This window comes from Myripristis murdjan, chromosome 24 (assembly GCF_902150065.1).
Source record: "Myripristis murdjan chromosome 24, fMyrMur1.1, whole genome shotgun sequence".
In the NCBI taxonomy this organism is placed as follows: Eukaryota; Metazoa; Chordata; class Actinopteri; order Holocentriformes; family Holocentridae; genus Myripristis; species Myripristis murdjan.
The window spans coordinates 33,376,625-33,391,247 of record NC_044003.1 but is presented as its reverse complement, the minus strand read 5'-3'; the positions used below and the strand labels follow the sequence as shown (position 1 = coordinate 33,391,247).

The 14,623-nt window shown below is 41.6% G+C and overlaps 1 protein-coding gene across 1 annotated transcript in view; it reads left to right on the top strand.

Annotated features, from left to right (window-relative positions):
* Positions 1 to 46: 46 nt before the first annotated feature.
* nbas (NBAS subunit of NRZ tethering complex) overlaps positions 47 to 14,623 on the top strand; it is a 409,584-nt gene continuing 395,007 nt past the window's right edge. The window contains 5 exon segments of the mRNA XM_030047740.1: positions 47 to 321; positions 781 to 832; positions 1,128 to 1,164; positions 2,255 to 2,332; positions 6,554 to 6,601. Of these exon segments, the coding sequence (XP_029903600.1) occupies positions 229 to 321; positions 781 to 832; positions 1,128 to 1,164; positions 2,255 to 2,332; positions 6,554 to 6,601 (308 nt within the window). The 5' untranslated portion in view covers positions 47 to 228.

Sequence of the window (14,623 nt, the reverse complement as noted above, 5' to 3'; positions counted from 1 at the left end):
AGAATATCTCCATTTTTATCAGTTCCGGATGTCTTGCTCTGTACAACCTATTTACAACATGGTTTACATACACTTAAGGTGCACACACTTAGTATACCGACGGTCGTTAAGCCACCGTCGAATTTCGTAGAGAATCTACTAAAGCGGATCATTGTTAATGTTCCCAAACGCGGTCTTGACTCTATTATCATCCTCGCGAATTGCCGTAGACACTTGGTGACGGTAAACATGGCTGACGATAGGAACATTGAAAGTGAAGATGAAAACATTTTGTACGATTTACTTGTAAATAGTGAATGGCCACCCGAGACGGACACTCAGGTTAGGCTTTATGCCAATTTGGGGGAGGGGGCGGTTAGTGTAGTATTTAGATCTTGTATTACACATCTAACTGAAAATGGTCTCTGAAAGGTAACCATGACCAGTGAGATAGGGGCTGCCATTCATAGCCACGTCGCACATGTTTCTTATGGCTTTCGTTTTTCTAGTTAGTTTCCACACACTGTCGTACAGTTTAGTCATAACTGTGCACGTTTACTTGTGGACACAGCATTTCGATAAGCAGTTGAAATCCATTACAAGCAGACCAGCGATATACCCTTACATCTAATTAGCCCCGTCTGGTTGCTAGACACTGACGCCTCACTTACCAAATGCAAAGACACGTCCATTTGGCCTCATTCTGTAGATTGGGTAGTGACAAATGTTAAACGATATCCAGGACTTTAAAGGAAAATGTCATGCAATTTTAGTTCACTATTAACTTTCTGACGTTTGCAGTTGCGAGGAAACAAGGAGCACAACACTTCTGTTATTGCAAAAGCAGTGTCAGGTAAGAGATATGCTTTTGCATGCGTGATGTATTCTGTCGAAATATGGTACAAGTCTTCAGTTTGGAAAATATACAGCAAGAAACACTTATTTTGCTAAAATTTAAGCCTTAAAGCTGGTTTTGATGTAATTGTTTTTTAAGTGTTTTTGAGCAGGTCATTATATATCCTGAACTCTGGCTTCCCTGGAGGGAAGAATGCCTCTAGACAATTCCCTCACAGTGATCAATAACTGATACATTAACTGGAATATGCTTAAGACTGTTAAGCTTACTTGATGTGATCACTTTTTTACAGGGCCATTCCGCTTAATCTTACACTATTTGTGGTACAGGTAAGCTCATCATTATTATAACTAAAGATTTTGTAATGGATGGCAGATGTGGCATGATTGTCAGTGTAATTGATTGGTGTATTAGCAGTAATTCAGTCAAGGGACAATTGAGCAAAAAGTATTAGTATTCATGTCATCTACTGCAGGAATGTCTTATCATCCAGCATTGATATATACCTTTCTGGATGATGACATTTTTAAGCAGAATGTTTCCACAGATACTGACCTCATTCATTGACACTGCATTCTATCTTATGCGACATGTGCAGCAGATGGTTTGCTCTGGCCTGCAGTCGATGCAGTAATGGTCTGGCACCAAGGTGCATTTGTCCTCTTTGCAGGCGCTTAGCTAGCACCATCAATAACCAATTAAAATATTGAAGAAGTCCTTTAGCTATGCTTGTCTTACAGCTCTCCCTCTCTGTGTGGATGAGATAGCCCAGTGCTGTTTACACACATCTGTTGGCATACTGTGCGGAGGCCAAGGAGTCTTGCATGGTATATATTTCTTTCAGCCAAGAAGGGAAGAGGAGTAATGACAACACTCTTGAAAAGAGAAGAACATTAGCTGCTGGCACAGTTTGTTGAATTCTAACAGGGGTGCAGTATAACACAAATTTGTTTTAGCATTAAGATTTGTGGATGCTATACCATAATTTGTTTCATTTGTAACTTAAAATTATACATTGTTCCATTGCAATAACAGTAAAATACTGGTTTATATAGGGGGAAAGCACAGATTTTTAGACTGTAATATCTGTCTATAAAATTGAACAAAAAAGAAACATTTGGAGTCACTTCTTTCTTCTTTCTTTTTTGGGGTCAAAATTAAAATGGTAGTGGATTATGCGAAAGAATACAAGCTACTTTAAAAACATCTTTGTTTAAATAAAGACCAATGTTAAACTATCCAGTTATTCTAAAACCTATACTTAAACTAATCTAAAAAATAAATTCAAAACATAAACTTTGTAAAGCTAATCAGGGTAATGCAAATCACAAATCTCTTATAGCTCTGTCTGGCAGTTTGTGGTCCTGGTTGTTTGTCTTTTGTCTGAGTGTGTTTGATGTTAGATTTTGTGACCTCCAGCCCCTCCAGCTCCTCTCTGCCTCCTGGTTTGATCCGCCTGGCGAACAAGCAGATCAGCTGGCAGCTGGTGCTAGCAAGGTATGACATGCATACATTGCATTCAGAAAGTATTCAGAACCCCTTCACGTTTTTCACTTTTGTTATGTTGCAGCCTGATGCTACAATATTTTAAATTCATTTTTCTCTCATTAATCTACACCCAGTACCTTATAAAGACAAAGTGAAAACAGAATTTTAGAAATTTTTTGCAAATTTATTAAAACGGAAAAACGGAAATATCACATTGACATAAGTATTCAGACCCTTTGCAACAACACAAATTTAGCTTTAGCTAACAACAGAAATTTAGCTCACGTGTCTCCCATTTCTTTCGATCATTGCTGAGATGTTTCTACACCTTGATTAGAGTCCACCTTGTTGTGTTCTTACGTAGAGGCAATGATGACCACTTTGAGTTTACTTAAGACTGTTTTACTGGTGTTTCCCGAGCTTGCACTATTGGCTGCAGACCCGGGCATGATGTGACATCTTGTACATTAACATGTTCAATGCCAAATATGAGTTTACACCACACACCTGTGGTGAATTAAATTGATTGGACATGATTTGGAAAGGCACACTCCTCTCTATAGAAGGCCTCACAGTTGACAATGGATATCAGAGCAAAAACTAAGCCATGAGGTCAAAGGAACTGCCTGCAGAGCTCAGACACAGGATTGTTGCAATCACAGATCTGGGGAAGGCTACAAAAAAAAAATTCTGCTGCACTGAAGGTTCCAAAGAGCACATCGGCCTCCATAATTCTCAAATGGAAAAAGTTTGGTCCAACCAGGACACTTCCAAGAGCTGGTTGCCTGGCCAAACCGAGCAATCGTGGGAGAAGACCCTTAGTAAGAAAGGTTACCAAGAAGCCGATGGTCACGCTGACTGAGCTCCAGAGATCCTGTGTGGAGATGGGACAGAGTTCCAGAAGGACAGCCATCACCGCGGCTGTCCACCGATCTGGGCTTTATGGCAGAGTGGCTAGATGGAAGCCTCTCCTCAGTGCAAAACACTTGAAAGCCCGCTTGGAGTTTGCAAAAAAGCACTGGAAGGACTCTCAGACTGTGAGAAACAAGATTCTCTGGTCTGATGAAACCAAAATTGAACTGTAATAGTATGGGATTCATTATGTCTTCACTTGCAGTAAGTTCTTTGGTGTTTTCTTTTATCATAGACATGTGTATTGAAAGATGTTATTTTTCATACCTTGACATGTTTCGACGGTAAGCTTCCGTCTTCATCAGAAGGTCACACAGGTGGAGTTGTGTGACGCTTTTTTTCAGCTGATGTTACGGAGGTGCAACCCGCCTGTCAGTTTTTTTGACAGGTGGGTTACACCTCCCGCTGTAAGTCCGCCCCCCCCAGGACGGCGCTCCAGGTATGGGAGAGTATGTACGTTCCCTCGTCCCTGTTCATCGTCCTCGGGCTGCGCTTTCTTATTTCAGTTGCCTCCTTTATCCAGCGGTGGTATCGGTTGTTTTCCTGTTTAGAGTAAATATTGATCTGTGTGTCGGTTTCCTATAGTTTTTTATTTGGATGTCTGCGTCAACTGTATGGTGAATTTTTATGTCCAGAAAGGCTATTTATCTGTTTCTTCTTAATGTGTAAACTTTATGTTGTCGGTGTGGTTATTGGAATTGAGATGATCTGTGAGTTTTTGCGTATGTCCTGCCTTCACTTTCTCCAGGATGTCGTCCACGTACCGCTTCCATAGTGTGGGCCTGTACTTCTCCGGTGCCGATGTGATTGCCTCATTCTCCAGATGTTCCATGTAAAACCCACACATTATGGCTGATAGTGGATCTCCCATGGCGAATCCCTCTTTCTACCTGTATATCTTATTGCGAAATTGGAAATATATTGAAGTAGCGATGAATTGGAGTCGCTGACTGATGACTTGAACTGTTAGGTTGGTGCGTTTTATGAGGTTTTTGTCCTTTAGTAGGCGTTGCTGTACTATTTGTAGTGTTGCTTCTACTGATGTTTTGGTGAGACAGTGAGACGACATCATGAGATATGAATATTTTGTCCTTTCCCACTTTTATGTTTTAAGTTCTTTTGCCAGCTCTTTTGAATTTTTTGGCCTAGTAGTGGTTTTATTATTTCTGCGAGGTATTTTGACAGGTTGTATGTTACTGACCCGATGCTGTCCACAATCGGGCGTAACCGCGTCACACAACTCCACCCGTGTGACCTTCTGATGAAGACGGAAGCTTACCGTTGAAACATGTCAAGCTATGAAAAATAACATCAAGATTGAACTGTTTGGCTTTAATTCCAAACGGTATGTCTGTAGGAAACCAGGCACCGCTCATCACCTGCCCAGTACCATCCCAACAGTGAAGCATGGTGGTGGCAGCATCATGCTGTGGTGGTGTTTTTCAGCAGCAGGGACTGGGAGACTGGACAGGGTTGAGGGAAAGCTGAATGGAGCATGGTACAGAGATATCCTCAATGAAAACCTGTTCCACAGTGCTCAGGACCTCAGACTGGGCTGAAGGTTCAACTTTCAACATGACAATGACCCTAAACACACAGCCAAGACAACACAGGAGTGGCTTAAGGACAGCTCTGTGAATGTCCGCGAGTGCCTCAGCCAGAGCCCTGACTTGAACCCTATTGAGCATCTCTGCAGAGACCTGAAAATGGCTCTCCACTGACTGTCCCCATCCAACCTGACTGAGCTTGAGAGGATTTGCAAAGAAGAATGACAGAAAATCCCTCAATCCAGGTGTGCAAAGCTGGTTGCGTCATACCCAAAAAATACTCAAGGCTGTAATTGCTGCCAAAGGTGCTTCAACTAAGTACTGAGTAAAGGGTCTGAATACTTAAGTCGATGTGATATTTCAGTTTTTCCTTTTTAATAAATTAGCAAAACTTTATACAATTCTGTTTTCACTTTGTCATTATGGTGTATTGAGTGTAGATTAATGAGAGAAAAAATGAATTTAAACAATTGTAGCATCAGGCCGCAACATAACAAAAGAGAAAAAAAGTGAAGCAGGTCTGAATACTTTCTGAATACACTGCATACATACACACTTACACATAGGGCTGCATGACTAATAAAATTTTGTTTTCAGTTGGCTTCCCACGTTCATGAATACCAGAAAATCCACAAAAATGATTTTTGTGGTGCATTCCATGTAGGAATGTTGGTCTAGCTTTAATAAGACTTTCTTCAGTGTTTTACATCAAACAAGCTACTCCCTTTTTACCTCCCTAGCAGTGCCACTCCCCCAAACACTCTGATTTCATTTCAGCTGGAGTGAAACTTCACAGAGCTGGCGCCAGGTTAGCCAAATATGCTGTAACTTTACTTAATTTACTTTCTACCCCCTGTAAAGGTGAAAGATAGAGGGATGAAAATGCCTGGTGAAAAAAAGTTGAAACTATTTCAGTGACATGGGACCACTTCGATGGTCGTTAACATAGTTGAACAATGTTTAAGTGGTCTTATTTTTCATTTTTATTTCATTTTATTTTTTGGCGGTTTGTTTTTCATTATCTGTCTATCTCTCTATATATCCATCTATATCTATCTATATATATAGATATAGATATATAGATATAGATAGATATATATCTATATCTATCTATATATCTATATATATAGATAGATATAGATAGATATATAGAGATAGATAGATATAGATATAGATAGATACATAGAGATAGATAGATATAGATAGATATAGATAGATAGATATAGATATATATAGATATATATAAAATTAAAGGAGAGCTACTATAAAGGACCACAGTACAGTAAAAGCATTAGTTCCCAAAATCAGTAAGTAATTGTGTTGAATAATCATTATCTCAACATTGGCAAAAATAATCATGATTTAAATTTTTTGGGTTAGGGTTAGGGTTAGCAGCCCCACTAACACACATGCTCGAGCAATCATTAACTGTGATAAGTTTGTGTTTGTTGCTGAATTGTGCCCAGCCCTTGCCCTTACTTGGCCCTCCTTCCCTCAGTGTATTCCCTCAAACAATCTTTTAACTGTACTCATTACTACAAACAAACAAGCAGGAAGACAGATTTAATTGGCAATTGATCCAACCATGTAAGACAGCAGTTTTAGTCGGCTGACTGATGCTACAGTGTCCATGTCCATTAGTTTGACATGCTTGATCTTTCCATTTAGATTCTATCTGTCTTTAAACCTTTCTGTCTCGTTTCATTCCTCCCTCTTTCAGTCATTTGCCTATCATTCATTTCTGTCTTCCCTCTCTTCTCTCTCTCCACAGTAATGGCAAACTGTTGGCAGTGGTTCAGGACCAGTGTGTGGAGATTCGGTAATTACTGAACTTTTTTCAGCTGTTTGAGGAATCTGTGTGTGTGTGTGTGTGTGTGTGTGTGTGTGTGTGTGTGTGTGTGTGTGTGTGTGTGTGTGTGTGTGTGTGAGTGAAAGAGAGCGACTGTTGGGTGACTTATCATATTTCCCTTTGAAAAGAAGTGCAGTCTCAGCTTGCATCTGGGCAGTGAGGATGGAGGGCCTGGTGCATGGATAAGGTGTGTGTGTGTGTGTCTGTGTGTCTGTGTGTGTGCTTGCATTTGTTCCAGGTTTTAAAAATGTATATATTATTTTTTCTGTTGGGATTTATGTGTCAGATGGGTGAGGCTTTTTAACACAGAGCAATGGACATAACATTCAAAACAAGACAGTCACAAGTAGGGGAGGGTATTGATAAGAAATTACGGACACGGGAATATGTGGAATCGTTGAAGGAATTGATAACATGTAGGCATGAATGATTCCGATGGATTGAGTCATTTTGGACTGGTTCCAAATGGGAACTGGTTCTCGATTCCCAACCCTAGTCACAAGAAAATATATGCATATCAATTTGGTATCTGTTACTCCAAGTGAGTTAACGTGCATGATAAGAGTTCATAATACTGGTTAACCCAATTGTGTTTCAGATATTTCAGAGAGAAAGAGAGAGAGAAAGAGAGCTTAGGGAGTATCCAAGCATGGGCATAATGCATTAATGTATTTGAAGTCAGTAATTTTGATAAACACCATTTTGAGTTTGCGTTTTAAATGCAGCAAAATCAAAATTAATGGCAGTACATACACTCTGTTGTCCAGGGACTCCCATGAGGTCAATTTGAGCTCTGTGAAGCCTTGACCCACTTTACTAGGAAGACTGTAGATATGTTTTGTTAAATGGTAATGTTTGTCATAAACTTATCACGAGTATGAATCCTAATGATGTTAAAAGTCACTGAGTCTATATTAAAATGGCTCCTCCACCTGCCGTGATTTTTTTTTTAAATCATAGAAACATCCTGTTGTATATGGCAGACTTGCTAATAATATCTCTCCACTCTCCTGCCCTAGCTAAATATTGTGTGTTTCTGTTGTTGTTGTTGTTGTTGTTGTTGTTTTTTTTTTTTTTTTTTGGTTCACAATACTGTTGTTTAATTACAGAGGGTTTTAATGCCCTGCTCACTCTCAATAGTTTAGGGTTTCTCAACGGGGGCGGTACCGCCCCCCAGGGGGCGTTCAAAGAAGGTCGGGGGGCGTTGGAAACAATTCTTTTGACAGGGGGGCGTTGGGGGGCGTTGGGGATCTTTGAAAAAAATATAAAAATATATATGTAAATATTTAATATAAAAGCCTTTATTATATAACACCTAAAGATTCATACATGGGTTGAAATATAGAATTAGGCGTACTTGCAAAAACCTGCCAGTTTACAGGAGTCTCTTTACCTCTGAGTTTCCAGCAGTTGATGATTTCTGTTTCGTACTTCATGCTGCATTTAGAAGAATGGGACATCGGAGCATCCTGTATTAAATGTCACCACCAGTATGGCAAATCTCCAATAGCAGCGGAATTGGCTCTGTGCACAAGACGAGTGACGCACATCCGGTTTCGCCAGATAGCGGCACTTCAGTTTCCGGTCTGTGTAATGGCTAAGCCTAACGCTTACATATTCTCCCGGTGCCTCACGGATTTGCCCAGACTAACGATAAACTATGTCCACCGAAACGTTGCTGCCACTTCCCCTCCCCCCAAAAAAGCACAACATCGAAGGTATGTAATTTAGAGAACGTTAACGGTCGTTAGCTAGCTTTAGCTAACTAACGTAGATGGTTAGCACCAGGCGAATCACACCGTAACGTTTGTTGTGTAAAATGAATCTCGTTTTTGTATCCAGTGGCAAGTTAACTGACTATACCTGAGGCCTGTATCATGAAGCAAGCTCAGTTTTCCCTGGATCTCTCAGACCTATCCGGCTACACTAACAGAGATCATGGTGATCAGGAATAACCGGTACCATGACGCTGGTTATCAACTCGCTCACTCAATCCAGGTTTGTCTCATCAAGAGCCGTGAACGTGCATGTATAAGGGAGGGCTCCGAGGCAGCTGACTGGAATAGTATGAGGAGGAAAAACAAGATTTACACACTAAACCGAACACCGTGGCTGCCGCAAAGAGAAGGCAGCCACGGCATAAATGCGCAAACTACACATCAGTGGCTCAAGTAGCCCACATCTGACGCTGACACCTATGAATTCACTGCACTGCACAGACGTGTTGCGTGTCTGTTTTACAGGCTATAATAAAATAAAGCGGACGCCAAAATCCAATCATGTCAGTACATCAAGTTGATAGCAGGGTCAGCCCTATCCCTAACCCTAGCAGGCTAGCTCTCAGAACAGGTTTAGGATAGGCATCCTATCCCGATGAGAGGTGAACCAGCTTTGTGATACAGAAAATCTGGAGTTGAGCCTGAAGTTATCTCGCTAACGCCTTAATCCCGCTTCATGATACAGGCCTCAGGTATAGTCAGTTAACTTGCCACTGGATACAAAAACGAGATTCATTTTACACAACAAACGTTACGGTGTGATTCGCCTGGTGCTAACCATCTACGTTAGTTAGCTAAAGCTAGCTAACGACCGTTAGCTAACGCTCTCTAAATTACATACCTTCGATGTCGTGCAAATAGCTGGAGATGTATAACTTAAAACACTTTTCTCGTTTGCTTTTGGGGGGAGGGGAAGTGGCAGCAACGTTTCGGTGGACATAGTTTATCGTTAGTCTGGGCAAATCCGTGAGGCACCGGGAGAATATGTAAGCCTTAGGCTTAGCCATTACACAGACCGGAAACTGAAGTGCCGCTATCTGGCGAAACCGGATGTGCGTCACTCGTCTTGTGCACAGAGTCAATTGGGGGGTTCGGGGCCTTTCGGGATTCCCGACAGGCCCTGAATCCCCCACGAGGTCTCGCGATGCTGTTGTCACCGTCGCGCAGTGCTTTTGGCTATCAGCGAAGGTGGAGATTTCCCATGAAAAGACTTTCTAACTTGATATTTGAGGAACAAAAACGTATTATTAAATGGGAAATCAACACCAGGCCTCAAATCCAAAGGAAGTGAGGTCTTTTCAAACGGAATGGTACAAAAAGAAAGAGCGGGTTGTGTGGATGTAGTCAAGCTAGCAGGTTGTTGTGCTTTCCGAGTCTCCTTTTCTCGGCGGGTCGCGGCAGCGTCTGGCTGAGAGAAGCTGACTGCGACCTGCACAGCCTGCCGAGGCTTTGCCGAAGCACCAAACCACTACAGCCCACATCCGAGGGGTGTACTACGAAGCAGGTTCAGTGGGTTAGCGAGGTATGTTGAGTCTAAAGCCATGCTTTCCTGTATCACGAAGGTGGCTCTCTTTTAACCCGGCTAGATCACCATGGTAACTTATGCTTAACTTATAACCTGGTCCCGACCAGGTTATGAGTTAAGTTTAACCCCGTCCGGCTATAAAAGCGGCGCTGTCTCACCCAGGTGAAATCACAAAGTAATTTTTGTCCGGTGATTGGTGGCACATATGCGCAATGCATGTCTACTATTAGTGGTGCACAGACTTCACGTTTGTTAGAAATATTCCGTTGTATCACAGACTTTGTTATAGTAGGCTACTTTTTTTTTTTTTTTTTAAAGGAAACCCTTTATATTATAACGGTGACTGTCACGGCATGATGATTGGACGGGAGCAGCCCGTGGTGTTAAGCCTAAGCTCAAAGAACTGAACCCACAATGCAGATACGGTGGAAAAATAAACAGTTTTTAATGAACAGAAAAAACAATCCAAGATGACACGACGAAGCTCGGAGATTTCCAGGGATGGCTGGGCGCAGCAGGCTGGATACGGGGAGGCAGACAGGAAGTGAGGGCAGGCAGGGCAGGGTCTGGGAGCAGAGCAAAAAGGATCAGGAAACAGGTTTTCAAAAAACAGAGCAAAGTCGAAATATGGAGCCGAGACGTTACCACGCGAGCGTGTAGGACGAACTGGCGATGAGTGGAAGTCTGAGCCGGGGTTATAAAGGCAGTTGATTGGTGAGGTAATGACTGAATGGAAACCAGGTGCGTGAGCGGGAACAGGTGAGTGGAGAGACCAATGAGCCTGCCACGCCCAGCCTAGGGGAGGAAACAGACACACACAACACAGGGGGAGGGGAAACAGGAAAACAGAAAAAAAACACACACAGATGCGACTCCTAACACGTGGTGATTCAGACGCACTCCAAACGCCACTTATTTCGATTTAGAAAAAAAGATTTAACAAAAAAGGAGCAAACAAACATCAACAGAAATGGCTCCATAATTCTAGTTAAATTTCAAATGTAACGAACAATTATCTGAAACTACTGACAAGGAGCTCTAAGCAGCGGAAATAGTGGTCAAAATTGTCATGTAACCATGGTAACCAACCGACACCGCTAGACTCACCCACACACACCTTCAGTCACCTGACTTCACCTCAGGCTTTACCTCCAATTCCTAGACAACACTCCCATAAAGCTACTGGAGTTACATATTTCTAAACTAAAATTCATAATACTGAATGAATATTGCAGCAATTATTGAAAATGGCTATAACAGTGACAGAATCCCCCTTTGTGCTTCCTTTGAAATTAATCGCCAGCTCTCCTCTCTCGTCTTATTTGCGGCCACAGTGTTGCTCTTAGCATTAATTTTATTTTTGAAATTTTCATAGCTTTCCATGAGGACAAGCTGCTCCTCTTGCGTGAAATATGCAGCCCGTGAACGGTCCATTTTTGGTGGAAGTAGAATCATATGAGGCCAAAACGCCCCCTTTTCTGTGAAGGCGCACAGAGCACAGAGCTGACAGCCGGACTGAACAAACCTTGATGAGAACCACCGTCGTGATACCACTTAACTTTGACTGGAGCTTTAGGTTTTGTTGAGCCTGATAGTGAACACAAAGCCTGGGGATGTGGAGCCTCCTTCGTAGTACAGCCCTCCGCTCTCTGATCAACCTGAACACCTTTAGGAAGAGCCGGACAGACACAGCGCTGGATTAGCAGCTCAGGCTAACCCTAACATCACTGCACACAACGAAAAGGTAAAAGCTAACAGGGATTTAAAAGTCTTTCTCTCCTGGTTGTGCTCGTATGTGAGTGACTCAGTAGCTTTTAGGCTTTTCAGACTTAGTTGTACTTGGAGGTTTAATGGTGTGTGATCGGAGCGGGCAGTGTTTATAATGTATTGTTGTTGGTCTTGTAGACTGCACTGCAGCTGGAAGTCCTGTGTTGTTGAGATTCAGCTGATTTCTTGTTGTGAGCTTGTCTTTGGGATCTCCTGGGGTCCGTTTCACGAAGCAGGTTCAACAAACTCCGAGTCTTACCCCGAACTCTGAGTTGATCTACTCTGAGATAGGAAACTCTGAGTTTTCGGTGCCAGAACAGCTGATTTGAGTTAGTTTGATCAACTCAGAGTAGTTTCACCTGGAGTTAAGCGCGTGCACCACAGCAGTAAAAAGACAGAGTCAGTGGAGCCCCAATTTGACGAGTCACCATGGCAACGGGGAAGCGTCGGGCTGCGTTTTTCACCCCAGCTAAATTGGAAATCTTAATGGATTCATACAGCGAGTTTGAAAAAAAGTGCAACACCGCTGCAGCGGCAAAGGAGAGGGAGACGGCGTGGGAGAACATTGCTGCTTGGGTCAGTGCGTAAGTTTAAATGTAGTCCGTTGCAATCACAATAATATTTCTGGGGAAAACTGCTTGAATGGTAGCCCATTAATTTATTTCATTTAGGTGCAATCGCGCGGGGGAGAAGCGCACTTGGCAGCAGTTTAAGATGAAATATAAAAACATTGTTCAAACAGGTAAGACCTCGGCATAAACATCTATGCGCGGTCACCATCTCCCGATGAAAATTTAATTCTCTGCGCAGTAACACTGCACCTTCATCCACGGGATTGTTGTCGAAAGGACATGCCATGTTCGTGAAAAAAGTCGCCACCTAACTACTAATGGACTTCTAATAAAGGCCTACTGACTGTTTTTTTTTTTTAGTTTTTATTATTATTATTATTTTAAATAACAGACGGCAGAACTAATATGCCACGCCAAAACTCGCCTGCTGACTGAATGAATGAGGAAGTTTAATACCGCGTGTGGCTGAAAGAGGGCGGACACAGAGAGAAACTCGAGGTTTCATGAGAAAAACCTGGCTCCGACCAGGTTAGTTTCATGGAGTCTGTTGCTGCGGTAACTGACCGAGAGCTTAAGTTACCTCCCTCTGTGAAACAGGCTAGAGTTAGGCCTACCCCTCTTTCTCTGCTTTGAGTTACCTCCCTTTGTGAAACGGAAAACTCAGAGTTTCTCTCATTTCAGGGTTAACAGACTCAGAGTTTTCACTAAACCTGCTTCGTGAAACGGACCCCTGGGCTGTAAATCCTGCAGAAATGCAGGTGAATGTTTGTCTCAGAAAATTAAGTGGCAGTAATTACGTGCGCACTATAATTCGCCGATGTCAATTTGTCATTTGGCAGTTTTTTTCTTTTGCTTTTCCCATAAATGAAAATTGGGCTGTCATAGGCTGTTCTAGTCTAGTAAATGTTGTAATGCTGTTCTTGTTCTCCGTTCTGAAATAAACCCTTTTTCCCCCATAATTCTGATTGGCTGCTGTTAAATCCAGTTTCTGATTGGCTGTGGATGGTAATTAAGCGACACCTCAATTAAGATTGTTTGTTAAAATTGTCAATTTGTAAAGAGCAGTTTTTTTTTTTTTTAAATCAGAAAGAATACTAATTATAGCTACAAAACAAGATAATAATCAACATTAATATTAAGGAAAGATGACCAAACTACATGATATTTAAAGGGGGGCGGTAAGCAACCTGGATGATGTACAGGGGGGCGCTGACCCGAAAAAGGTTGAGAACCACTGCAATAGTTAGTATGAGTGGGAGTAAAAGTTAGCTCAAGGCCATACCCTTACCAAAAAGAAGTAAACTTCTAGTTTACCTTTCCAAGTATACTTAAGTGAAGTTTGAGTATACTTTATCAAGTATACTTTCCTTACCAAGTATACTTGTATTTATGTACTAGTAGTGTACTTACATATGTACTAGTTAGTATACTTACAAAGTATACTTATACTAAAAGTACCCTGATCGGACACTCTACCACTAGGCCACTGAGTTGGCATAGCCTTACTTGAATCAAATAGCTGAGTGGAGAGGTATCTGAAAAGTATACTTACCTAAGTATTAGTTCACAGAAAGTATACTTAGTTCATAAAAAGTATACTTATAATTTAGGGCTGGGTATTGTTAAGAACCTCACGATTCGATTCGATTTCGATTCTTTGGGTAACAATTCGATTTGATTTCGATTTGATTTGATATTGATTTAAACACTCCGATATCGATTCTGTAATAAGTCGAAATGCTTAAATAATTTTTGCTGCTGACGTTAACTTGGAGTGACACACCCCCAGCTGAAATAAAACATCTGCCAGTGAGTTTATTAAAAGACAGATGTTTTTATGGCGCCGGCACTGGAAAGCAGTAGCCTATATTTAAATATAACTGTTAACATAAGTTAGTTGTAGATAAAAAAAAAATCAGCTGTGTTGGTGAGTTGCTGTCACGGCACCTGTTAGATTAAAAATGACTGAGAAGTCAGCAGAAGTATAACTATCAGTCCATGACAAAAATATTTTTTCCAGCGGATATTCTAGTTACAACATGACTGAGCTAGCAGAGCAGTTGGCTGGCTGACAAGGACTAGTTAACGTCAGATCTCATGTATTTCCGCAGAAACGGAGAGAATACCGGCAAAAAACATTGATATTTTGAGAGCGAAATGCTCACAGTATGAATACATCTTGATTATACATTTAATTTTGTTGGTAATAGTTGTATAATCGCATTATTACATGAGAGGGTGTGCCTGACCGTCATTATTGTCACTTCAGTGATGCGCCCGTCAGCATCAAGCACACCCTCTCGTGTAATAATGCTTAAAAGGATAAAGGAAGTGTCGAGTTGCATCTGTT